Raw genomic sequence first — 26,500 nt, 5'->3', positions numbered from 1 at the left:
ACACTTTTAAGTCAGGACTTCGGGAAGGCCATTCTAAAACCTTCATTCTAGCCTGATTTAGCCATTCCTTTTACCACTTTTGACATGTTTGGGGTCATTGTCCTGTTGGAACACCCAACTGCGCCCATAGACCCAACATCCGGGCTGATGCTGAAGAATTAGGAGGTAATCCTCCTTTTTCCATTGTCACATTTACTCTCGGTAAAGCACCAGTTCCATTGGCAGCAAAACAAGCCCAGAGCATAATACTACCACCACCATGCTTGACGGTAAGGTTGGTATGCGAGGGATTAAAGGCCTCAGCTTTATCCTCCAAACATATTGCTGGGTATTGTGGCTCAATTTGTGTTTCATCTGACCTCAGAACTTTTCTCCAGAAGGTTTTATCTTTGTCCGTGTGATGTCAGTTCCATATTATACAGTTCCACCTCAAAGCAGCTTCATTTTTATGGCAGAAGCAGAGCTAACGGGATGTATTTTTCACAAAAGGGCTCTAAATGTGTTTCTCACAGGTGGCGCCACGTCCAACGAGCGCAAAGCCCTGATGTCAGAGTTAAAGATCCTGATCCACATTGGCCACCACCTCAACGTGGTCAACCTGCTGGGAGCGTGCACCAAGCCTGGAGGTGAGCTCCCCTCACTTGTCAATTTGACTGCAGAAAGTGGTAGTTGTCATATGGTCATGGCGCTATTTTTATTTATTTATTATTATTATTTTTTTTTTTCTATTTATTTTTTTATTTTTTTTATTTTATTTTTTGTCATGAAAAGGCAAGTTTTTTTTGGGTTGGTGCACTAATTGTAAGGGTATCTTGTGTTTTTTATGTTGATTTAATAATTACAAATAAATAAATTAATTTAAAAAAATAATTAATACAAAATTTTTCTGCGGCCCGGTACCGGTATAGTATAGTATTGCGGTACTAATGAATCAAAAAAGGTACTATATTATGTTTAAAAAGTACCGGTTTCCAATTTATTTATTGAGGGGTTTACGAGCAGAGGAGCGTGTTCGGCAGCGCGCACACACAGAGTACTTACAGGCAGACACGGCGTGTAGACAGAAAAGGGAAAATGGACGCATTTTGGTGTAAAAAGTAAAGATAGAGGTAAAGTTATAACACGGAAACACCCTCAGGAAGAGCTGCTTTAAGACATGGCTAGCTAGATGAATAAAGTGAGTTTCTTAGATGTATTATTATCACTGGAGGACGAGGAATAGCTAAACATGTTTCACTACACACCGTAGAAGGATACAATAGCTCACCGGCGTCACTGCTAACAAAAGCTAGCGCGCCTGAATGTAAACAAACGCCATCCGCTGGATCTACACCTGACATCCACTGTAATGATACCAAGTACAATAGCGTATCTCTTGTATCATAATCGATACTACTATGATTACATCGATATTTTTCCTTTTTTTTTTTTTTAATTCATATTATGTTCATGAAGTCAGTAAATGAGTCCCTGGACACATGAGGACTTTGAATATGACCAATGTATGATCCTGTAACAACTTGGTATCGGATCGATACCTAAATGTGTGGTATCGCCCAAAAATAATGTAAAGTATCAAACAAGAGAAGAATAAGTGATTCAGGGTTTCCCACACATTATTTATTTGTGGCGCCCCGCCACGAAAGAATTACGTCCGCCAAAAATAAAAATAAAAATATTTTTTATTTATTTATTTATTTATTTATTTCGGCTTTTGACTCGCTCGACCGCTCATAAAAGTAATGGGACTCTGTCTGTGAATGGAGATTGTAGTTACATATTATATAAATATGTAAATATTATATAAATATGTATATAAACATGTACATAAAGTGTTGTAATTATATTCCAACTCCACATTCTTCTTGGTCATCGCTGCCGCCGCCGGTAAGCCCCACTCCCCCTAAATCTACCATGCTCTGCCGTTGAGGTCTTCACCGTATCTCTGGCTAGGGGCAGTCAGGTACTAAGCCTTTGCCAAGGACCACCTGGGGTAACAGTAGTAAAGGGGTTAACCTCCTAGTGCCCCAAGACCCCAAAGAGGAGCCTCCACACACTCAAAGGCCTAGTGGTTAGAGTGTCTGCCCTGAGATTGGTAGGTTGTGAGTTCAAACCCCGGCCGAGTCATACCAAAGACTATAAAAATGGGAGCCATTACCTCCGTGCTTGGCACTCAGCATCAAGGGTTGTAATTGGGGGTTAAATCACCATAAATGATTCTCGGGCGCGGCACCGCTGCTGCCCACTGCTCCCCTCACTTCCCAGGGGGTGATCAAGGGGATGGGTCAAAGACAGAGGACACATTTCACCACACCTAGTGTGTGGGTGTGTGTGTGTGTGTGTGTGTGTGTGTGTGTGTGTGTGTGTGTGTGTGTGTGTGTGTGTGTGTGTGTGTGACAATCATTGGTACTTTAACTTTAACTTTAACATTGGTGGTCACTGGAACAAGTATGACTATCTTCCTGGTAGGGGTGTATCCCTTTATGGAGGAACCCTGTGCGTGACTTCGTTTAACGTGGGGCGACTGGTGCACAGACAAGTCACCACACAGTCCTTGACAGAATCGGGTCAGGGTCCAGTGGCATGGAGTCCAAGACGACCGGGGACCCTTCATCCGTCTTCTCAGCCGTTTAGGTCTTCACCGTATCTCTGGCTAGGGGGCAGTCAGGTACTAAGCCTTTGCAAAGGACCACCTAGGGTAACAGTAGTAAAGGGGTTAACCTCCTAGTGCCCCAAGACCCCATAGAGGAGCCTCCACATACTCAAAGGCCTAGTGGTTAGAGTGTCCGCCCTGAGATTGGTAGGTTGTGAGTTCAAACCCCAGCCGAGTCATACCAAAGACTATAAAGATGGGACCCATTGCCTCCCTGCTTGGCACTCCGCATCAAGGGTTGGAATTGGGGGTGAAATCACCATAAATGATTCTCGGGCGCGGCACCGCTGCTGCCCACTGCTCCCCTCACCTCCCAGGGGGTGATCAAGGGGATGGGTCAAATGCAGAGGACAAATTTCACCACACCTAGTGTGTGTGTGACAATCATTGGTACTTTAACTTTAACATCGGCGGTCACTGGAACGAGTATGACGATCTTCCTGGTAGGGGTATATCCCTTTATGGAGGAACCCTGTGCGTGACTTCGTTTAACGTGGGGCGACTGGTGCACAGACAAGTCACCACACGGTCCTTGACAGAATCAGGTCAGGGTCCAGTGGCATGGAGTCTATCCGCCTTCTCAGCCGTTAAGGTGTTCACCGAATCTCTAGCTAGTGGGCAGTCAGGTACTAGGCCTTTGCCAAGGGCCACCTGGGGTAACTAACAGTAGTAAAGGGGTTAACCACCTAGTGCCCCAATACCCCATAGAGGAGCCTCCACTGCCGTCATGCCCAGGACACGGTACCAAAATTTTGGTATGGGGACAACCATAACACGGCATAGTCTTATGGATCTATGATCTACGTCACCAGGGCCGTTGATGATGATCGTGGAGTTCTGCAAATACGGCAACCTGTCCAACTACCTGAGAGGCAAGCGGGAGGACTTTGTCGTCTACAAGGTGAGTCTCACACTAGGGGAGCGTTGCCCGGGCCACGTTTGACGCCGCGTTTCCCGTCCAGAGCCAGGACGGCAAGAGGGTGTCGCCGGACTGCGAGCTGAGCGAGCTGATGAAGCGGCGCCTGGAGAGCGTGGCCAGCACGGGAAGCTCGGCCAGCTCGGGTTTTATCGAGGACAAGAGCTACTGCGACTCGGAGGAAGAGGAAGAAGGTATGGCATTCCGTTGAACAAACACCCCCTCCTTTCAGATTGTGTTCTGCCCTCCAGCTCTAATGGGACGTTTCCTCCTCCTGTCCAGCGGTACAATCACTGCAACAAACCCCACTGGGTCTGGAGGCGTGTTTATTTCCTGTGCCGACCCCCTGCGTCTCACCCCTCTCGCTGCGGAGGTGTTGTTTCTCTTTGATTAGTTGTTTACCCAGGTGGTCGGGCTTCTTTTGAGAGCCTGAACCGGGTCCTACCACCCCCGTGCACACGGTTCACCTGATGTCTTGGGGGGCGGGGGGAGAAATAGTACCCATTGTCCTTTATTCTTTCCTCTTTTTAAAGGATGTCTTGAAAGGAAACACATCCACGCTTAGTTGGCGTAGTAGGTGTCCTGGTAGGGACAGTATTGTGCTAAAGCCAAAACCAGTGAAGTTGGCACGTAAACGGTTAATAAAAACATCCTTTTCAACGTATTAATCAATTGAATGGACTGCAAACACAAGATATTTCATGTAATCATGAACTTATAATTTAATGGCAGCAACACATTGCAAAAAAGTTGTCACTGGGGCATTTTTACCAGTGTGTTATATGGCCTTTCCTTTTAACACTCAGTAAGGGTTTGGGAACTGAGGAGACACTTTTTTGAAGTGGAATTAGTTCCCTTTCTTGCTTGATGTACAGCTTAAGTTGTTCATCAGTTTCCCTTCTAATATTTTAGCCTTCATATTGACAGGTCTGGACTACAGGCAGGCCAGTCTAGTACCCGAACTCTTTTACTACGAAGCCACGCTGCTGTAACGCGTGCCTTGGTATTGTCTTGCTGAAATAAGCAAGGGCGTCCATGGATGGCAACATATGTTGCTCCAAAACCTGTATGTACCTTTCAGCATTAATGGTGCCTTCACAGATGTGTAAGTTACCCATGCCTTGGGCACTAATACACCCCCATACCATCACAGATGCTGACTTTTCCACTTTGCACCTTTAACAATCCGGATAGTTCTTTTCCTCTTTGGTTCAGAGGACAAGACGTCCACAGTGTCCAAAAACAATTTGAAATGTGGACTCGTCCGACCACAGAACACTTTTCCACTTTGCATCAGTCCATCTTAGATAAGCTCGGGCCCAGCGAAGCCAGCGGCGTTTCTGGGTGTTGTTGATAAATGGCTTTGGCTTTCCATAGTAGAGTTTTAACTGACACTTATAGATGTTTTGTTTAGTTATGTTCTGTTAGTTTTGGACTCCCTTAGTTCCACTTTTTTGCACCTCTGGTTTTGTTTAGTTGTCCCTCCTTCCATCTTCTTCCTCTTATCCGAGGTCGGGTAGCGGGGGCAGCAGCCTAAGCAGGGAAGCCCAGACTTCCCTCTCCTCAGCCACTTTGTCCAGCTCCTCCTGGGGGATCCCGAGGCATTCCCAGACCTGCTGGGAGACATAGTCTTCCCAACGTCTCCTGGGTTTTCCCCGTGGCCTCCTATCGGTCGGACGTGCCCGAAACACCTCCCTAGGGAGGTATTCGGGTAGCATCCTGACCACATACCCGGACCACCTCATTCAGCTCCTCTCCATGTGGAGGAGCAGCGGCTTTACTTTGAGTTCCTCCCGGATGACAGAGCTTCTCACCTTATCTCTAAGGGAGAGCCCCGACACCCGGCGGAGGAAACTAATTTTGGCCGCTTGTACCCGTGATCTTGTCCTTTCGGTCATAACACAAAGCTCATGACCATAAGTGAGGATGGGAACGTAGATCGACCGGTAAGTTGAGAGCTTTGCCTTCCGGCTCAGCTCCTTCTTCACCACAACGGATCGATACAGCGTCCGCATTACTGAAAACGCCGCACCGATCCACCTGTCGATCTCACCATCCACTCTTCCCTCACTCATGAACAAGACTCCGAGGTACTTGAACTCCTCCACTTGGGGCAAGATCTCCTCCCCAACCCGGAGATGGCACTCCACCTTTTCCCGGGCAAAAAGGGTGGAGTGTTTTGGTTTCCACACCTGCCTCTGGTTAGTGGTCGGCACGCTCACCTGCTGCCGAGCACTAATCAGAGAGCTATTTATTCACGTTGCTCGCCACACTCGGTCCTGCTTCATTGTTTGCTATTTGCCACGTGTTTGTATTTCTTGTCTCCTAGTTTATGCTAAGTGATTTTCTTAGCTTCCCGTGCGATCGGCACGTTTTCCTTTTTGCTTGTTTTCCGTTTACTATGATTTATGATGAATAAATCATCTCCCACCTCAAGTTTTCGTCCGGAGTCGTCCGTCTGCATCCCGGGAGAAAGATCGCGCATACAAATGCGACCCCCGTGTGACAATGACCCCTTATTTGAGCCTTATAATCCGGTGCATCTTTTGTATGAAAATAGACCTGGATAGACCCGCTCATCGGCAGTGCGGCTTATAATCCGGTGTGCCCTATGGTTCAGAAAATACAGTATATATTGTTTGATTCCTGTAATTGACGCACAAACTTCTTTCGAGTCGAATCCAGCTCTTCGTCAACGGGGTCCTGACCTTTTGGCGCAGTCGGTCTTACCGGACTGCTCCACCGACGTAGGCTCTACTCAGCTGGACGGCGAAGCAACATGCCTAGCTCTAACTACCCTGTGTTATTTCAGCGTCTGTCCCACTTCCTTTTGTGGTCGACTCGGCAGAGAAGCCTATCTCATTGTTGTTGGCATGCGTAAGTTTTGGAAGACAATGGATCGGCGCCCCTTGGATATGTTTTAGTTGGACATGCAGCGTCTGCTGTGGCTGTACAGACCCACACGGGAGTGACACTCTCTGTTGCACTTGGTGCATTTGTAGGTGAAGTCAGCTTCAGAATGTAGTTGATTGCTCTTTCTCTGAACTCGCTTCTCATCGGCAAGCTGGCTTTCAGTCCTGTGTTCATGGTGTGTCTCCAGTTGGATCTGTCCTGAGCAAGCTCTTCCCAAGTGTTCAGGTCCATGTCGAGCGCTTTCAGGTCACGCTTGCAGACATCCTTGAAGCGGAGCAAGCTCTACGTAGAGGATGTCTTTGGGGATCCGGCTACCATCCATTCGACGCACATGCCCCAGCCATCTGGCGAAGGAAAGTGACCATTCTGGAAATCTTGGCTTGCATCAGCACCTTGTTGTTTGTCCCACGATCACTTCAAGTAATCCCGAGTATGCGACGGAGGCAGCGCATGTGAAAGGCACTTAGCCTCGTCTCCTGCGAGGAGTACAGAATCCAGGGTTCGCTGGCGTACAAGAGACTGTACAGACCCACACGGGAGTGGCAGTCTCTGTTGCACTTGGTGCATTTGTAGGTGGAGTCAGCTACAGGATGTAGTTGAATGCTCTTTCTCTGAGCTCGCTGCAAGCTGGGTGAGTTTTACCTCGCCGGCTTTTAGTCCTGTGTTCATGGTGTGTCTCCAGTTGGATCTGTCCTGAGCAAGCTCTTCCCAGGTGTTCAGGTCCATGTCGAGTGCTTTCAGGTCACGCTTGCAGACATCCTTGAAGCGGAGATGTGGCCGTCCCAATGTCCTCTTCCCGGAGGAAAGCTCTGCGAAGACGATGTCTTTGGGGATCCGGCCATCGTCCATTCGACGCACATGCCCCAGCCATCTGAGGCGACGCTGGTGAAGGAAAGTGACCATTCTGGGAATCTTGGCTTGCATCAGCACCTCGTTGTTTGTCACACGATCACTCCAAGTAATCCAGAGTATGCGACGGAGGCAGCGCATGTAAAAGGCACTTAGCCTCGTCTCCTGCGAGGAGTACAGAGTCCAGGATTCGCTGGCGTACAAGAGAGTACTTGGCACGATACACAACGATCTCTGTGTTTATTGTCAGCATGCTTTTGTTCCACAGTCTTTGCGACAACCTGGCCAAAGTTGTGGTTGCCTTGCTGATCCTCTTGTTGATCTCTGCTTCCAGTTAGAGGTTGTCAGTTATGGTGGAGCAAAGGTATCTGAACTGGCTGTAAGGCCGAGTCAAAACTTCAAATCCCGCTGTTTAAGGTAGCTTGCCTCTGGTGAATCCTGGCTCTTGTTACTGACTAGGTTAGATTTGAGGGCTGTGAATAGAAAACTTTTTAGTATCAAAACGACCCCCGCCTCTTTTGAGTTTTCCGTATGCAGCCCTCAGTGGAAAAAGCTTTGACAACCCAGATGTACTGGAATGATATTTTGTTTTGCTTTGCAGAGTCCGAGGATTTGTACAAGCGAGTCCTGACGCTGGAAGATTTAATCTGCTACAGTTTCCAGGTGGCAAAAGGCATGGAGTTCTTGGCCTCTCGCAAGGTATCCCAAATCACTTCATGTTACAAACTTCTTCGATGTGGAATTGTTTGCGTGATTAAAGTCCGCCGCCTTCTCACGACTGTCATATCCCGACACTTTTCAAGCTGTACGGGTTTTATTTTCAAGACAAAACGTTTACTGATTTAGACAAATCCAGTCACTGTGACAGAAGAAAATGTAGTGAACATTTTTATTCCTTTTTGTTTTAATCACTGATGACTTAACCAAAGCTGATATCAATTAGAGCAGACACACAAGACTTGAACTCCAACTTGGCTTCCAATCACCAGTCTTTGTTTCTGCCTTCCATCAGTGCATTCATCGGGATTTGGCCGCACGAAACATCCTCCTCTCTGAGAATAATGTGGTGAAAATTTGTGATTTTGGACTAGCCAGAGACATCTACAAGGATCCTGATTATGTGCGCAAGGGAGATGTAAGTATCAATCAATCAATCAATCAGTCAGATCTAGTCTTAGACCTAAATTGGTTAGATCTACTATTAGACTTAGATTAGTCACATCTAATCTTAGACTGAGATTGGTCATATCTAATGTTAGATTGGTCAGATCAAGTATTAGATTGGTCGGATCTAGTCTTAGACGTTGATTGGTCATATCTAGTCGTAGACTTGGATTGGTCACATCTGGTCTTAGACTGAGATTGGTCACATCTAGTATTAGATCGGTCAGATCTAGTCTTAGACTTGGATTGGTCAGATATAGTCTTAGACTTGGATTGGTCAGATCAAATCTTATACTTGGATTGGTCAGATCTAGTCGTAGACTTGTATTGGTCACATCTGGTCTTAGACTGAGATTAGTCAGTTCTAGTATTAGAGGGGTCAGACCTAGTTTTAGGATTGGATTGGTCACATCTAGTATTAGACTGAGATTTGTCACATCTAGTATTAGATTGGTCAGATCTAGTCTTAGACTTGGATTGGTCACATCTTGTGTTAGATTGGTCGGATCTAGTCTTAGACTTGGATTGGTCAGATCTAGTCTTAGACTTGGATTTGTCACATCTAGTCTCAGACCAAGATTGGTCAGATCTTGTGTTAGATTGGTCAGATCTAGTCTTAGTTTTGGATTGGTCACATCTGGTTTTAGACTTGGATTGGTCACATCTGGTCTTAGACTGAGATCAGTCACATCTAGTTTTAGATTGGTCAGATTTAGTCTTACACTGAGATTTGTCAGATTTAGTTTTAGACTGAGATTGGTCAGATCTAGTCTTGGACTGAAATTGGTCAGATTTAGTGTTAGACTTGGATTGGTCAGATCTAGTCTTAGACTTGGATTTGTCATATCTAGTCTCAGACCAAGATTGGTCAGATCTAGTGTTAGACTTACGGTAGATTGGTCAGATTTAGTCTTACACTTGGATTAGTCACATCTAGTTTTATACTTAGATTGGTCAGATCTAGTCTTAGTCTGAGATTAATCAGACCAAGTATTAGATTGGTCAGATCTAGTCTTGGACTGATATTGGTCAGATCTGGTATTGGATTGGTCACATCTAGTCTTAGACTGAGATTGGTCAAATCTAGTATTAGATTGGTCAGATCTAGTGTTAGACTTGGATTAGTCGGATCTAGTCTTATACTGAAATTGGTCAGATCTAGTTTTAGATTGGTCAGATCTAACCTTAGACTTAGATTGGTCGATCTAGTCTTAGACTTGGATTGGTCAGATCTAGCCCTTGGATTGGTTAGCTCTAGTCTTAGATTTATCGCATATTTATCAAATTGGTCAGATCTTGTCTTAGACATACATTGGTCAAATCTAGTCCAGTGGCTGGTGCCAAAACCCCAAATATTTATACTCCATAAAAACTAGGAGGGTGTGCCTGGGCAAGGATGGTTTCGCCCTATCGTGAGATAAACAACTGTTTTGATGCGCGGGATTCCGACTATTTTGGAGTCAAATCAAAGTTTATTTATATAGCCCTAAATCACGAGTGTCTCAACGGGCTGCACAAGCCACAACGACATCCTCGGCTCAGATCCCACATCAGGACAAGGAAAAACTCAACCCAATGGTATATAATGAGTAACCTTGCAGGGGACCCCCTCCTTGGACCAACCCATCTGTGGTCACCTCGTGGAGAGGGGAGCAGAACAGAAAAGAGACGGCAGATCAACTGGTCTAAAAAGGGGGGTCTATTTAAAGGCTAGAGTTTACAAATGAGGTTTAAGATGGGACTTAAATGTAAATGTCTGAGACTGAAACATTGTGAGGTATCGACAGCTGAGTGAAGGATCCTGAGTCTCAACGCTCTGTGTTTCAGGCCCGGCTGCCGCTCAAGTGGATGGCTCCCGAGGCCATTTTTGACAAGGTGTACACCACTCAGAGCGACGTGTGGTCCTTCGGCGTGCTCATGTGGGAGATCTTCTCGTTGGGTAGGTGTCACGTGGGGAACTTTGAATAAGTGAGAATGTTCCGGCATTAGTGAGGAACAAATGTAAAAGGGGTTATAGTTTCGACCTCGGCCCCATCGCAAACTGCTACGGTTTGGTTGTTATTCTACTTAAAATGCAAGTTGTGATAGTAATTAGAGATTACAATAAAGTAGCATACTAATTCACAAACACTAGGGTTGTACCAATACCAATATTTTGATACTTTTCTAAATATAAGGGACCACAAAAATTTGGCATTAATGGCTTTATTTTGACAAAAAAATCTTAGGGTACATGAAACATACCATATTTCCTTGAATTGCCGCAGGGCATATAGTATGCGCCTGCCTAGAATTACTGCCGGGTCAAACTCGCTTCGCAAAATTATTAGCGCATGCTTAGTATTACCGCCTGGTCAAACTCGTGACGTCACGAGTGACACCTCCCCTGTCATCATTTTCAAAATAAAGGAGGCTGATTTCAATACTGGTAATTTGAAATCGCATAAAGGGAAGAAGATTAAGAGCTATTCGGTAGGATTTAAGGTCCATGCTTACATCACACTCAAATTTTTACTGCATTCTTTTGGTAAGTGCCGGAGTGAAAAGAGGTTTTAAAATAATTAGCGCATGCTTACTTTTACCGCATGTCTTTGGTAAGCGCAGGAGTGAGAAGAGGTTTTAAATTAATTAGCGCCCCGGCGGCAATTCAAGGAAATACGGTAAGTTTATTATTGTCATTTAGTCCTTAAATAAAATGTTGAACATACTAGACAACTTTTAGTAGAAACTAAACAAACAAAGACTCTTGATTAGTCTGCTGATGTATGCAGTAACATATTGTGTCATTTATACACCTATTATTTTGTACACATTATAAAGGACAAACTGTAAAAAAATTAATTCTTAATCTACTTGTTAATTTCCTGTTAATATCTGCTTATTTTCTGTTTCAACATGTTCTATCTACACTTCTGTTAAAATTTAATAATCACTTATTCTTCTCTTCTTTGATACTTTACATTAGTTTTGGATGATACCACACATTTAGGTATCGATCCGATACCAAGTAGTTACAGGATCATACATTGGTCATATTCAAAGTCCAGGGCCGTATTTCCTGAATTTATAAATGTAATGTGAATTTTAAAAAAGGAAAAAAGATTTTGTGACGATATAAAAATGTCTATGTAATCATAGTAGTATCGACTAGATGCGCTCCTGTACTTGGTATCATTACAGTGGATGTCAGGTGTAGATCCACCCATGGTGTTTTACATTGTGACACCAGTGAGCTATTGCATCCTCCTACGGTGTGTAGTAAAGCATGTTTAGCTATTCCTCGTCCTGCAGTGATAATGATACTTGTAAGAAACGTACTTTATTTGTCGCCATGGCGGCGAGGATTAGTAATTTAGAAGTCCCTAAAACACTGCTGACCGCGAATGGATGATAGCCGCTACCCATGTTTTAAAACACAGTTTCAGTGTTATAACTTAACCTTTATCTTTAATTTTTACACCAAAATGCGTCCGTTCTCCCTTTTCTGTCTACACTCTGTGTGCGCGCTGCCGAACATGCTCCACTGCTCGTAAAAATGCAATGTCACGACATGACGATGACGGGATGTGTGGGACCGGTACTTTTTAAAGGTGGTATAGTACCAAATATGATTCATTAGTATCTCGGTACTACACTAGTACTGCTATGCCGTACAACCCTAACTTAATGCTTTTGTTCTTTCAATTTTGATAGGAAAAAGATTGATATTTTACACTGTAATATTATCTGATTATGCCAAATTGTATATTATTAAACTGTATTACAAAAATATTTTTGTTTAAATGCAAATAATTACTTATATATCTGCTAGTCACCTTCTATATATTGTTAGTTTTTAAGCCAAAATGCGTCCGTTCTCCCTTTTCTATCAACACACTGTCTCTGCTTGTAAGTACTCTGTGTGTGTGCGCTGCCGAACATGCTCCTCTGCTCGTAAAACCAGCAATGTCACGACGTGACGACGACGGGATGTGTGGGACCGGTACTTTTTAGAGGCGGTATAGTACAAAATATGATTCATTAGTATCTCGGTACTATACTAGTACCGGTATACCGTACAACCCTAACTTAATGCATTCGTTATTTCAATTTTGATTGAAAAAAAATAGATATTTTACACTATAATATTATCTGATTATGCCAAATTGATTATTATTAAACTGTATCACAAAAATATTTTTGTTTAGATGCAAACAATGAGTTATATATCTGCTTTTTACCTTTTATTTATTGTTAGTTTTTAAGCCAAAATGCGTCCGTTCTCCCTTTTCTGTCTGCACACTGTCTCTGCTTGTAAGTACTCTGTGTGTGCGCGCTGCCGAACATGCTCCACTGCTCCTAAAACGGCAATTTCAGGACATGACGACGACGGGATGTGTGGGACCGGTACTTTTTAGAGGCGGTTTAGTACCAAATATGATTCATTAGTATTGCGGTACTATACTAGTACCGGTATACCGTACAACCCTAACTTAATGCATTTGTTCTTTCAATTTTGATCGGAAAAAAATTGATATTTTACACTGTAATATTATCTGAATATGCCAAATTGTATATTATTAAACTGTATTACAGATACAAAAAAAATAGTTATATATCTGCTTTTCCCCTTTATATATCGTTAATTTTTAAGCCAAAATGCGTCCATTTTCCCTTTTCTGTCTACACCAGGGGCGTCAAACTTGCGGCCCGAGGGCCGGATCAGGCCCGCGAACCGGTTTTATCCGGCCCGCGGGATGAGTTTTTTAAGTATAAAAATGAACCTGAAATTTTTGAATGAAAAAAACAGCTGTTCTCAATGTGTCCACTGGATGTCGCAATAGCAATTCTTCATCTAGATGATGGGTGTCAAACTCTGGCCCGCGGGCCAAATTTGGCCCACCGTGTAATTTAATTTGGCCCTTGAGGCAATATCAAATTAACATTAGAGCTGGCCTGCCGGTGTTATAACACCGCATTCACCGCAATTACTCATACTTACTAAACCTCCCGATTTTCCCGGGAGACTCCCGAATTTCAGTGTCTCTGAGCTGCAACCTTATCGTGGTAGAGGAGTTTGCGTGTCCCAATGATCCTAGGAGCTATGTTGTCCGGGGGCATAAAGCCCCCTGGTAGGGTCTCCCAAGGCAAACAGGTTCTAGGTGAGGGATCAGACAAAGAGCAGCTCGAAGACCTTTATGAAGATGAAAAACCATGGACCCAGATTTCCCTCGCCCGGACGCGGGTCACCGGGGCCCCCCTCTGGAGCCAGGCCCGGAGGTGGGGCACGATGGCGAGCGCCTGGTGGCCGGGCCTGTTCCCATGGGGCCCAGCCGGGCACAGCCCGAAGAGGCAACGTGGGTCACCCCTCCAATGGGCTCACCACCCATAGCAGGGGCCATAGAGGTCGGGTGCATTGTGAGCTGGGCGACAGCCGAAGGCAGGGCACTTGGCGGTCCGATCCTCGGCTACAGAAGCTAGCTCTTGGGACGTGGAACGTCACGTCACTGGGGGGGAAGGAGCCTGAGCTAGTGCGCGAAGTCGAGAAATTCCGGCTGGATATAGTTGGACTCACTTCGACGCACAGCAAGGGCTCTGGAACCACTTCTCTCGAGAGGGATTGGACCCTCTTCCACTCTGGCGTTGCCGGCAGTGAGAGGCGACGGGCTGGGGTGGCAATTCTTGTTTCCCCCCGGCTCAAAGCCTGTACGTTGGAGTTCAACCCGGTGGACGAAAGGGTAGCCTCCCTCCGCCTTCGGGTGGGGGGACGGGTCCTGACTGTTGTTTGTGCTTATGCACCAAACAGCAGTTCAGAGTACCCACCCTTTTTGGGAACACTCGAGGGAGTACTGGAAAGTGCTCCCCCGGGTGATTCCCTTGTCCTACTGGGAGACTTCAACGCTCACGTTGGCAACGACAGTGAAACCTGGAGAGGCGTGATTGGGAAGAATGGCCGCCCGGATCTGAACCCGAGTGGTGTTTTGTTATTGGACTTTTGTGCTCGTCACAGTTTGTCGATAACAAACACCATGTTCAAACATAAGGGTGTCCATATGTGCACTTGGCACCAGGATACCCTAGGCCGCAGTTCCATGATCGACTTTGTAGTTGTGTCATCGGATTTGCGGCCTCATGTTTTGGACACTCGGGTGAAGAGAGGGGCGGAGCTTTCTACCGATCACCACCTGGTGGTGAGTTGGCTGCGATGGTGGGGGAGGATGCCGGACAGACCTGGGAGGCCCAAACGCATTGTGAGGGTCTGCTGGGAACGTCTGGCAGAGTCTCCTGTCAGACAAAGTTTCAATTCCCACCTCCGGAAGAACTTTGAACATGTCACGTGGGAGGTGCTGGACATTGAGTCCGAGTGGACCATGTTCCGCACCTCTATTGTCGAGGCGGCAGATCGGAGCTGTGGCCGCAAGGTAGTTGGTGCCTGTCGGGGCGGCAATCCTAAAACCCCTTGGTGGACACCAGCGGTGAGGGATGCCGTCAAGCTGAAGAAGGAGTCCTATCGGGTCCTTTTGGCTCATAGGACTCCGGAGGCAGTGGACAGGTACCGACAGGCCAAGCGGTGTGCAGCTTCAGCGGTCGCGGAGGCAAAAACTCGGACATGGGAAGAGTTCGGGGAAGCCATGGAAAACGACTTCCGGACGGCTTCGAAGCGATTCTGGACCACCGTCCGCCGCCTCAGGAAGGGGAAGCAGTGCACTATCAACACCGTGTATGGTGCGGATGGTGTTCTGCTGACCTCGACTGCGGATGTTGTGGATAGGTGGAAGGAATACTTCGAAGACCTCCTCAATCCCACCAACACGTCTTCCTATGAGGAAGCAGTGCCTGGGGAATCTGTGGTGGACTCTCCTATTTCTGGGGCTGAGGTCGCTGAGGTAGTTAAAAAGCTCCTCGGTGGCAAGGCCCCAGGGGTGGACGAGATCCGCCCGGAGTTCCTTAAGGCTCTGGATGCTGTGGGGCTGTCTTGGTTGACAAGACTTTGCAGCATCGCGTGGACATCGGGGGCGGTACCTCTGGATTGGCAGACCGGGGTGGTGGTTCCTCTCTTTAAGAAGGGGGACCGGAGGGTGTGTTCCAACTATCGTGGGATCACACTCCTCAGCCTTCCCGGTAAGGTTTATTCAGGTGTACTGGAGAGGAGGCTACGTCGGATAGTCGAACCTCGGATTCAGGAGGAACAGTGTGGTTTTCGTCCTGGTCGTGGAACTGTGGACCAGCTCTATACTCTCGGCAGGGTTCTTGAGGGTGCATGGGAGTTTGCCCAACCAGTCTACATGTGCTTTGTGGACTTGGAGAAGGCATTCGACCGTGTCCCTCGGGAAGTCCTGTGGGGAGTGCTCAGAGAGTATGGGGTATCGGACTGTCTTATTGTGGCGGTCCGTTCCCTGTACGATCAGTGCCAGAGCTTGGTTCGCATTGCCGGCAGTAAGTCGAACACATTTCCAGTGAGGGTTGGACTCCGCCAAGGCTGTCCTTTGTCACCGATTCTGTTCATAACTTTTATGGACAGAATTTCTAGGCGCAGTCAAGGCGTTGAGGGGTTCCGGTTTGGTAACCGCAGGATTAGGTCTCTGCTTTTTGCAGATGATGTGGTCCTGATGGCTTCATCTGACCGGGATCTTCAGCTCTCGCTGGATCGGTTCGCAGCCGAGTGTGAAGCGACCGGAATGAGAATCAGCACCTCCAAATCCGAGTCCATGGTTCTCGCCCGGAAAAGGGTGGAGTGCCATCTCCGGGTTGGGGAGGAGACCCTGCCCCAAGTGGAGGAGTTCAAGTACCTAGGAGTCTTGTTCACGAGTGAGGGAAGAGTGGATCGTGAGATCGACAGGCGGGTCGGTGCGGCGTCTTCAGTAATGCGGACGTTGTACCGATCCGTTGTGGTGAAGAAGGAGCTGAGCCGGAAGGCAAAGCTCTCAATTTACCGGTCGATCTACGTTCCCATCCTCACCTATGGTCATGAGCTTTGGGTCATGACCGAAAGGATAAGATCACGGGTACAAGCGGCCGAAATGAGTTTCCTCCGCCGTGTGGCGGGGCTCTCCCTTAGAGACAGGGTGAGAAGCTCTGCCATCCGGGAGGAACTCAAAGTAAAGCCGCTGCTCCTCCACATCGAGAGGAGCCAGATGAGGTGGTTCGGGCATCTGGTCAGGATGCCACCCGAACGCCTCCCTAGGGAGGTGTTTAGGGCACGTCCAACCGGTAGGAGGCCACGGGGAAGACCCAGGACACGTTGGGAAGACTATGTCTCCCGGCTGGCCTGGGAACGCCTCGGGATCCCCCGGGAAGAGCTAGACGAAGTGGCTGGGGAGAGGGAAGTCTGGGTTTCCCTGCTTAGGCTGTTGCCCCCGCGACCCGACCTCGGATAAGCGGAAGATGATGGATGGATGGATGCCAAAAATCACCCGGGGCAACCATTCTCCCGAATTTCGCTCGATTTCCACCCGAACAACATCAATGGGGACGTGCCTTAAAGGCACTGCATTCAACGTCCTCTACAACCTGTCGTCCCGTCTGCTTTTCCTCCATACAAACATTGTGTCGGCCCAGTCACATACTATATGCGGACTTTACACACAAACAAGTGAATGCAAGGCATACTTGTTCAACCGCCATACACATCACAATGAGGGTGGCCCTATAAACAACTTTAACACTGTTACAAATATGCGCCACACTGTGAACACACACCAAACCAGAATGACAACCACATTTAGGGAGAACAGCCGCACCGTAACACAACAGAACAAATACCCAGAACCCCTTGCAGCACTAACTCTTTCGGGATGCTACATTATTTGAAAATCGATTTTGCATGTCACTATAAAGTTATGCAAGCTTTGCTCGTTCAATATTCAATGCAAAACTTGTTTGGGTCCCTATTAAAAAGGTTAATTTGTTCAATCTTGGCCCGCGGCTTTGTTCAGTTTAACATTTTGTCCCACGCTTTGAGTTTGACACCCCTGGTATATATGTTAGTGCATCAGTTGAGGAAAATTATTAAACTACATAAACAACATCCTGTAAATTGATTTTGATATCATTTTTTTTATCTTGATGGACAATGAGTTGACTGATGAACATTATCGCATAATTTATTCAGAAAATATAAACAAGGACAAATAACCGCAACATATAAGTGTGAAAAAAAACAAGCTAAAAACATTATGGTTTTGTACATTTGTGCGTGTTCTATTTTTAAACAAAGAAAACAATCTGAAGTTGTCTTTATTTTTAAGTAATCGTGCCGTGATTTTACCACTTGGGAGTGGATTTTTCCCCATCTAAAATTTGTTTGACACCCGTGGTCTACACACTGTGTCTGCTTGTAAGTACTCTGTCTGTGTGCACTGCCGAACATGCTCCTCTGCTCGTAAAAGCAGCAATGTCAGGACGTAACGACATACCCGTTTAAAACAACAGTTACTGGTTTTGGCCACAGAAAGCCTGTCAGAAATACTGAATTAATAACCGCTGCACATTTTGAACCGAGCATGGTGTGGAGACATTTTTGGTAGTTAATTTATTTTTTTCTCCGGGTTTCTATTAGGGTGCATTAAGCCTGACATCATAGTGGACTCATGTAATAGTTTAATTAAACATGTCCCACATGAGGAAATCATGTGTGTGCATGCAACATTCAGTCCAAAAAAAACAACAAAAAAACCTAATCACCTGCTATTAAAGCTCCCCAATCTGCGTCGCCAGGCAGCCAATCACGGTGCGACTGCGTCCCCCCCTGATGTGAGCCCACCTAAAAGGAGCATTGTGTGCAGCATCGACTGCACGTTTCCACAGGGACGTGAAATATTGCACGCTCCAACGCCGCCACGGGAAGCCGAGCACATGTGAACAAAAAGGCCCAAATGGACTTTGAATAGAAAAGTGTGACAAACAGCGCCGTCTTGAACGCTGTGACACGTTGCCCTTTCGCCTGCATTCGCCTCCACGCCGAGAGAAACACGTACTCGCACATCTGGGTACGGTTAGTCGGACGTATAAATCTCCAAAACAACGACGCAAAAGTCAAAACGAGCGAAGTTTGTTGGGCGTCGTCCACGGAGCTGTTTCACCGACTTGGAGACGCATGTGTCGTCCGACTCGCAAATATTTCGTGGGGTCCTTCCAAAAAAACTCCGATGTGATATTTTATTTTTGACGCTTTATTGCTGTTTTGTCACGAGGAACTAAGCGCGAGCATTCCCGTTTTATCACCAAGATTAACGTTGGGAACTAAAACAGGGTGGGGGAGGGGCTTGCTTGCGCTCGCTCAATTTGGAGAATTTGTTTGTACAAACCCCGTTTCCATATGAGTTGGGAAATTGTGTTGGATGTAAATATAAACAGAATATTTGCAAATCCTTTTCAACCCATATTCAATTGAATGCACTACAAAGACAAGATATTTGATGTTCTTTTTTTTGCAAATAATAATTAACTTAGAATTTCATGGCTGCAACATGTGCCAAAGTAGTTGGGAAAGGGCATGTTCACCACTGTGTTACATCACCTTTTCTATTACCAACACTCAAACATTTGGGAACTGAGGAAACTAATTGTTGAAGCTTTGAAAGTGGAATTCTTTCCCATTCTTGTTTTATGTAGAGCTTCAGTCGTTCAACAGTCCGGGGTCTCTGCTGTCGTATTTTACGCTTCATAATGTGCCACACTTTTTCCATGGGAGACAGGTCTGGACTGCAGGCGGGCCAGGAAAGTACCTGCACTTTTTTTTACGAAGCCACGCTGTTGTAACACGTGCTGAATGTGGCTTTTAAGAAACATACTTTATATGTCGCCACGCAGGCCAGGATTAGTGATTTAGAAATAGCTAGAACACTGTTAGTAGCAGATTGCACAGTACATATTCCGTACAAGTGACCACTAAATGGTAACACCCTAGTAAGTTTTTCAACTTGTTTAAGTCGGGGTCCACGTTAATCAATTCATTTTAGCCGCTAGCTAGTTAGCCATGTTTTAAAGCAGCTCTTCCTGAGGGTGTTTCACCTTTATCTTTACTTTTTACACCAGAATGCATCCGTTCTCCCTTTTCTGTCTACACACTGTCTGCTTGTAAGTACTCAGTGTGCGCGCCCTGCCGAACATGCTCCTATGCTTGTAAAACAAGCTATACCGTACAACCCTAACTTAATGCATTTGTTCTTTCAATTTTGATAGGAAAAAAAATAGATATTTTACACTGCATTATTATTTGATTATACCAAATTTATTACTAAACTGTATGATAAAAATATTTTTGTTTAGATGAAAATAATTAGTTATACAGTTTATCTGCTTGTCACCTTTATTTATTATTTCAAAGCAAGTTATCCATCAATTTATGCATAACAAATCTAATAAATAAATACATCTGCAATGTTTTGATTGTACATTTGTTACGTGCTTTACGAATTTTACACCCCTGTCTTCAATTATCTTTTATACCGCTTGTCCAATCATCCTAACAAGTACGTTTTGGGAAAGCGGGAGAAATCCCACACCAGCACAAACAAAACATGCAATTATAATAATGATATTTCTCTCCTCCGTTAGGTGCTTCACCGTACCCCGGCGTCCAAATTGACGAGGAATTTTGCTGCAGACTGAAAGAGGGCACGCGGATGAGAGCTCCAGAATACTCGTCCTCTGAAATGTGAGAACTTTTTTGTTGTATAACGTGATTTCTTGTATTTTTGAGGCACGTTGTTGCAGACATGGAGGGCTTATGTACATGTACTTCATTGCACACTGCATGGAAATGACCCACGCTGTGTGCCAATATTTAACAGATACAGAGAATTTAAGGCTAATTTTTAATAGCTTGTTTCTTGTGGGTTGTCCAGTGAAAGGTTGTACAAATTATTTCAAGTTAAAATCCCTAATGTACAGCTCACATGTCTCAGAAACAGACATCTTGCAGATACAAGTATTGGTGACAAAGCAGCACGGCGGTGGTGTTATTCGCATTCGTGCCTCACAGTGAGAAGGTCCCGGGTTTGAATCCCGGGCCACAAGTCTTTGCGTGTTGAGTTTGCATGTTGTCTCAAGCCTCATTCCATCTCCAAAGACATGCACCTGGTCATAGGCTGATTGGCAATTGCGATGAGGTAGTGACTTGTCCAGGGTGAACCCCGCCTATTGCCCCGAATGCAGCTGGGATAGGCTCCAGCACCCTCACGACCCCGATTGGGACAAGCGGTAGGAAATGGATAGATGGAACTGCTTGCAAGCAGATATTTAACATTTAAGACTCATTTTTAATAGCTGCCTTGTTGCAGAAGGTTATGTTGGTGGGTTGTCCAGTGAAAGGTTGTACAAATACTTTTCAAATCCTTAATGTACATCTCACATGTCTCAGAAACAGACATTTTGCCGATACTAGTATTGGTGATGAAGAAGCGCAGTGGTGCTGTTGTTTGCGTTAGTGTCTCACAGTGAGAAGGTCCTGGGTTCGAATCCCGGGCCAGGGGTTTTTGTGTGTGAAGTTTGCATGTTCTCTCCGGCTTCCTGCCACCTCCAAAGACATGCACCTGGGGATACGTTGATTGGCAATTGCGATGAGGTGGCGGCTTGTCCAGAGTGTACCCCGCCTACTGCCCCGAATGCAGCTGGGATAGGCTCCAGCACCCTCACGACCCCGATTGGGACAAATGGTAGAAAATGGATTGATGGATGGAACTGCTTGCAAGCAGATATTTAACAGATACGGAGTATTTAAGACTCATTTTTAATAGCTGCCTTGTTGCAGAATAATGTTTTATGTTTTATGTATGTGTGTATATGTATTCATATGCATGCAGATATGCATCTGTGTGGATACATATACATATACATATACATAGATACATCTGTCATCTCTATCTTTTTTTTTTTTACTATTTATACTACCATATTGTATATGCACCTTAGAAGGAGCTGCTCCAATTTTGTTGTTCTTTGAACCTGTTCATTGCAATAATGACAATAAAACTCTATTCTATTCTATTCTAGAAGGTTATGTTGGTGGGTTGTCCAGTGAAAGGTTGTACAAATACTTTTAAAATCCTTAATGTACTGCTTACATGTCTCAGAAACAAGCATTTTTGACCACCAAGTCATCTTCCTCCAAAGCTGTCACCCCAGCAAGCCATCTTCTTTTTAGGGGGGGGGGGGTTTTCACCATAAAAATCAGCCTTGAAAGTCTTCCACAATCCAGTCGGAGCCATCACACTGTCACTCTCACTGCAACCCCTGCATACGTTGCTTTTTGCTTTCATTCCAAACCACTCACCAAGCCCATAAATCCAACTGGTTTTGAAAAGAACTCCTGTTTAATCGAGATCTGGTATTAAACCATCCAAAGAGTTTTATCGGCAACTAACTGAATTGCGAATTTAATGGAAAACGATGCTTTGAAATTACAACCAGATGGGCGGTCCATTCCGCAAACATGAGTCCCGATGCATGTCAGACTTGTCTCAGACATGAAGATAACACTCGCTGATATCTCAGGGTTAATTCCGCTGTCTATGATCTCGCCCGAGCTTTAAAGCCACTCTTTGAAATGAATGTGATCTATGAAGGAAGCACGTATGAATTTGGCCTTGAATCACGGAGACTCGACTGGTCTGTCGAGAGATAAGTAGCTGCGGTATGCAGCGGCTTATTTAAGTGGGAGTATAATAAATCGGACGCTCACTTTTTGTCCGAGCTGACGAAGAAAAGCTCATCTCTAAAGAAAATTAAAAAGAACCAGCTATAATTCATCATTATTGTCCTGCCAAGAAATGTGCTGCACATTTTGCTGTCAAATAGGCTCTAAATGGTTTGCATTGGAGTCGGCTTGTACGCTATACCGGTACTAGTATAGTATCGTGGTACCAAATAATCAAAAATGGTTAAACTCTGTTTAAAAAGTACCAGTTCCCTGTATATAAATTTTTTTGAACGGGCACGAAGGCGCGTCGTCTTATTGCTGGTTTTACAAGGAGAAGAGCATGTTCGGCAGCGCACGCGCACTGAGTACTTACGAGCAGACAGTATGTAGACCAGGGGTCACCAAGGCGGTGCTCACGGGCACCAGGTCGCCCGTAAGGACCAGATGAGTCGCCCGCTGTTTTGTTCTAAAAATAGCTCAAATAGCAGCACTTACCAGTGAGCTGCCTCTATTTTTTTAAATTGTATTTATTTACTAGCAAGCTGGTCTCGCTTTGCTCGACATTTTTCATTCTAAGAGAGACAAAACTCAAATGGAATTTAAAAATCCAAGAAAATATTTTAAAGACTTGGTCTTCACTTGTTTAAATAAATTCATTAATTTTTTTACTTTGCTTCTTAAAACTTTCAGAAAGACAATTTTTGAGAAAAAACACAACCTTAAAAATGATTTTAGGATTTTCAAACACATACCTTTTTACCTTTTAAATTCCTTCCTCTTCTACCCTGACAATTTAAATCAATGTTCAAGTAATTTTTTTATTTTATTATTATGAAGAATAATAAATACATCTTGATTTAATTCTTCATTTTAGTTTCTGTTTTATTGACGAAGAATATTTGTGAAATATTTCTTCAAACTTATTATGATTAAAATTCCCCAAAAATATTCTGGCAAATCTAGAAAATCTTTACAATCAAATGTAAATCTTATTTCAAAGTCTTTTGACTTTTTTTTTTTTTTTTTTTTGTTCTGGAAAATCTAGAAGAAATAATGATTTGTCTTTGTTAAAAATATAGCTTGGTCCAATTTGTTATATATTCTAACAAAATGCAGATTGGATTTTAACCTATTTAAAACATGTCATCAACATTTTAAAATTCATCTTAATCAGGAAAAATGATTAATGTTCCATAAATTCTACTTTTGAATTTTTTCAAAAAGATTCGAATTAGCTAGTTTTTCTCTTCTTTCTTTCGGTTGAATTTTGAATTTTAAAGAGTCGAAATTGAAGATAAACTATGTTTCAAAATATAATATTCATTTTTTCCCTGTTTTATCCTCTTTTAAACCGTTCAATTAAGTGCTTTTTTCCATCATTTATTCTCTTTAAAAAACCTTCCGTAAAAGGAAAAAAAATGTACGACGGAATGACGGACATTTTTATATATATATACTCTATATATTTATAGATGTATTTATTAAAGGTAAATTGAGCAAATTGGCTATTTCTGGCAATTTCTTAAGTGTGTATCAAACTGGTAGCCCTTCGCATTAATCAGTACCCAAGAAGTAGATCTTGGTTTCAAAAAGGTTGGTGACCCCTGCTGTAGACAGAAAAGGGAGAATGGGCGCATTTTTGGTGTAAAAAGTAAAGATAATGTGAAGTTATAACACTGAATCGCCCTCAGGAAGAGATGTTTTAAAACATGGCTAGCTAGCTAGCAGCTAACATCCATCTAAAATCACTAATCCTCGTCTTCATGGCAACAAATAAAGTTTCTTACAAGTACCATTATCACCGCAGGAAGAGGAATAGCGAAACATGCTTCACTACACACCGTAGGATACAATAGCTCACCGGCGTCACAATGTAAACAAACACCATGGGTGGATCCACACTTGACATCCACTGAAATGATACCAAGTACAAGTGTGTATCTAATCGATACTACTATGATTACATTGATTTTTTTATTGTCATATTTTGTTAATAAAGTCAGGAAGTACATCCCTGGACACATGAGGACTTTGAATATGACCAATATATGATCCTGTAACGACTTGGTATCGGATCGATACCTAAATGTGTGGTATCATCCACAACTAATGTAAAGTATGAAAGAAGAGAAGAATAAGTGATTATTACATTTTAACAGAAGTGTAGATCGAACAGAAAATAGGCGGACATTAACAGTAAATGAACAAGTTCATTAATAATCCATTTTTTTACAGTTTGTCCTTAATAAGGTTGACAAAATAATAGGTAAATAAATGACACAATATGTTACTTATTAGGAGTCTTTGTTTACTTACTACTAAAAGACAAGTTGTCCAATATGTTCACTATTTTATTTAAGGACTAAATTGCAATTAAAGCTGCAAGCAGCGTTGGTCAGGTCCGCCTTTGGCTGCTGCCCCCGTGACCCAAGCCCGGATAAGCATTAGAAGATGGATGGATAGTAGCTACTATTAGCAAACAGACTTACCAACTTGGTGTAATACCTTAACATCGACACACTGGCAAAAAATAAAAAATTTTTAGGAACATTTTGTTTTAAAGGGGTTTTTGCCAACTTGTTGATTTTTGCTGAAGGAAGTGAGTGGATGAAATCTAGGTGTAAGTCAGACCTACATAGAAGTTTTTGTTTCATGTCTCTACGACATTCCTAACAGAAGTTACAAGCAGTTTTGTCTGTGTTTATTCCTAGGGGGCGCCAGAGCACAATTTTGATTTTTTGGGGTTTGGTTTTTTGATAGATGGCAATTTTCGCCAGTCCTGATGTGTGTGTAAAATTTGGCGGGTTTTGAAGGATGTTAAGGGTGTCAAATTACAGCTTGCCGTTTCTGGATGTTGTTGATAAATGGCTTTTGCCTTGCATAGTAGAGCTTTAACTTGCACTTTGAAGCATTTTAAGGGGGTCAAATTACAGCTCAAAGAGGCAAAAATTGCATTTCTTGCGAAAATTTTGTCTTGAGGGGTTTTTTTGCCAACATTCTGTGGATTTTTGCCCGAGGATGTACATTAGGAAATGTAGGTCTAGGTTAGACCTACATAGAGGTTTTTGTTTCAATGTTTTGACGACATTGCTAACGGAAGTTAGAAGCAGTCTGTTTGTTTTTTTCTTCCTAGGGGGCCCTAGCGCGCAATTTTAATTTTTGGGGTTTGGTTGCTTAATATGTTGGGAAGGTCCACCGTACCGATGTGTGTGAACAATTTGGTGAGTTTAGAAGCATGTTAAGGGGGTCAAATTACAGCGCATAGGTACGGAATAAAAAAGAAAGAATAATAATAATAATAATAAAACGCACGAAGAACAATAGGGTCCTTTGGCCCATTGCAAAAGGACTCCAAAGGAGTCCTGGCGGACCCTAATAATAAACATCTTTAATGTACCCTAAGATTTTTTGTGCAAATAAAGCCAATGAAGACATTTTTTTTGTGGCGCCCTTTATTTAGAAAAGTATCATAGTACCAAAAAGGGTACCGGTACCAAAATATTGGTACTGTCACAACCCTACATTAAGTTAAAAAAAAAATAATGTATCATTTTAACAATGCTTATTATTTCCGGGCTTTTGCCATTTTTACAGTTTGTCCTTTATAATGTAGACAAAATAATAGAATGATAAATGACAGAACATACTCAGTGGCTTAGTGGTTGGAGTTGTTCGTGAGTTCAAACCCCGGCAGGGTCATACCGAAGACTATAAAAACGGGACCCATTACCTCCCTGCTTGGGTACTCAGCATCAAGGGTTGGAATTGGGGGTTAAATCACCAAAAAATGATTCCCGGGCGTGGCCACCGCCGCTGCTCACTGCTCCCCTCACCTCCCAGGGGGGTGATCAAAGGTAATGGGTCAAATGCACAGCATAATTCAAACATGTGTGTACTTGACTTTACAAAATGTTCACTATTTTATTGAAGGACTAAATTACAATAATAAACTTTTTTCATGTGCCCTAAGATTTTTTTGTCAAAATGAATTCAATATTGACATTTTCTCGTGGTCCCCTTTATTTACAAAAGTATCAACACTGGTTAAAACTTCCCACATGGCGGACGACGCTGACAGCTGGTCCCACAGAAGCTACGTGCGCCGACCAAAGCTCTGCAATGTCTCCAAAACAAAAGAATCGGTTCTTAGCGCTCAACACGACCCCCCCCCCCCCACCCCCTCGAACCCCCAGATGTGCCCCCCCATGAGCCTCCCTTGACTAAACACTACAGACTATTTCTTCACTCCAACATGCTAAATAAACAATATTGCCAAAAGAGTTTGGCCACCTGCCTTGACTCACATATGAACTTGAAGCGCCATCCCATTCCTAACCAACAGGGTTCAATTTGATGTGGGGTCCACCTTTTGCAGCTATTACAG

General features: G+C 44.1%; 1 protein-coding gene across 3 annotated transcripts in view; it reads left to right on the top strand.

Moving 5' to 3' along the window:
- kdrl (kinase insert domain receptor like) overlaps window positions 1–26,500 on the top strand; it is a 403,844-nt gene that overhangs the window by 120,532 nt on the left and 256,812 nt on the right. For all 3 annotated transcript variants that reach the window (XM_061900269.1, XM_061900270.1, XM_061900268.1), the window contains exons 19-25: window positions 513–626; window positions 3,466–3,554; window positions 3,616–3,763; window positions 7,933–8,030; window positions 8,344–8,466; window positions 10,323–10,434; window positions 20,034–20,133. In XM_061900269.1, the coding sequence (XP_061756253.1) occupies window positions 513–626; window positions 3,466–3,554; window positions 3,616–3,763; window positions 7,933–8,030; window positions 8,344–8,466; window positions 10,323–10,434; window positions 20,034–20,133 (784 nt within the window). The remainder of the gene's footprint in view (window positions 1–512; window positions 627–3,465; window positions 3,555–3,615; window positions 3,764–7,932; window positions 8,031–8,343; window positions 8,467–10,322; window positions 10,435–20,033; window positions 20,134–26,500) is intronic.

This window comes from Nerophis ophidion, linkage group LG05, assembly GCF_033978795.1.
Source record: "Nerophis ophidion isolate RoL-2023_Sa linkage group LG05, RoL_Noph_v1.0, whole genome shotgun sequence".
NCBI classification, from domain to species: Eukaryota; Metazoa; Chordata; class Actinopteri; order Syngnathiformes; family Syngnathidae; genus Nerophis; species Nerophis ophidion.
The sequence above is the reverse complement of the archived record's forward strand: the minus strand, read 5'-3'. Positions and strand labels throughout refer to the sequence as shown.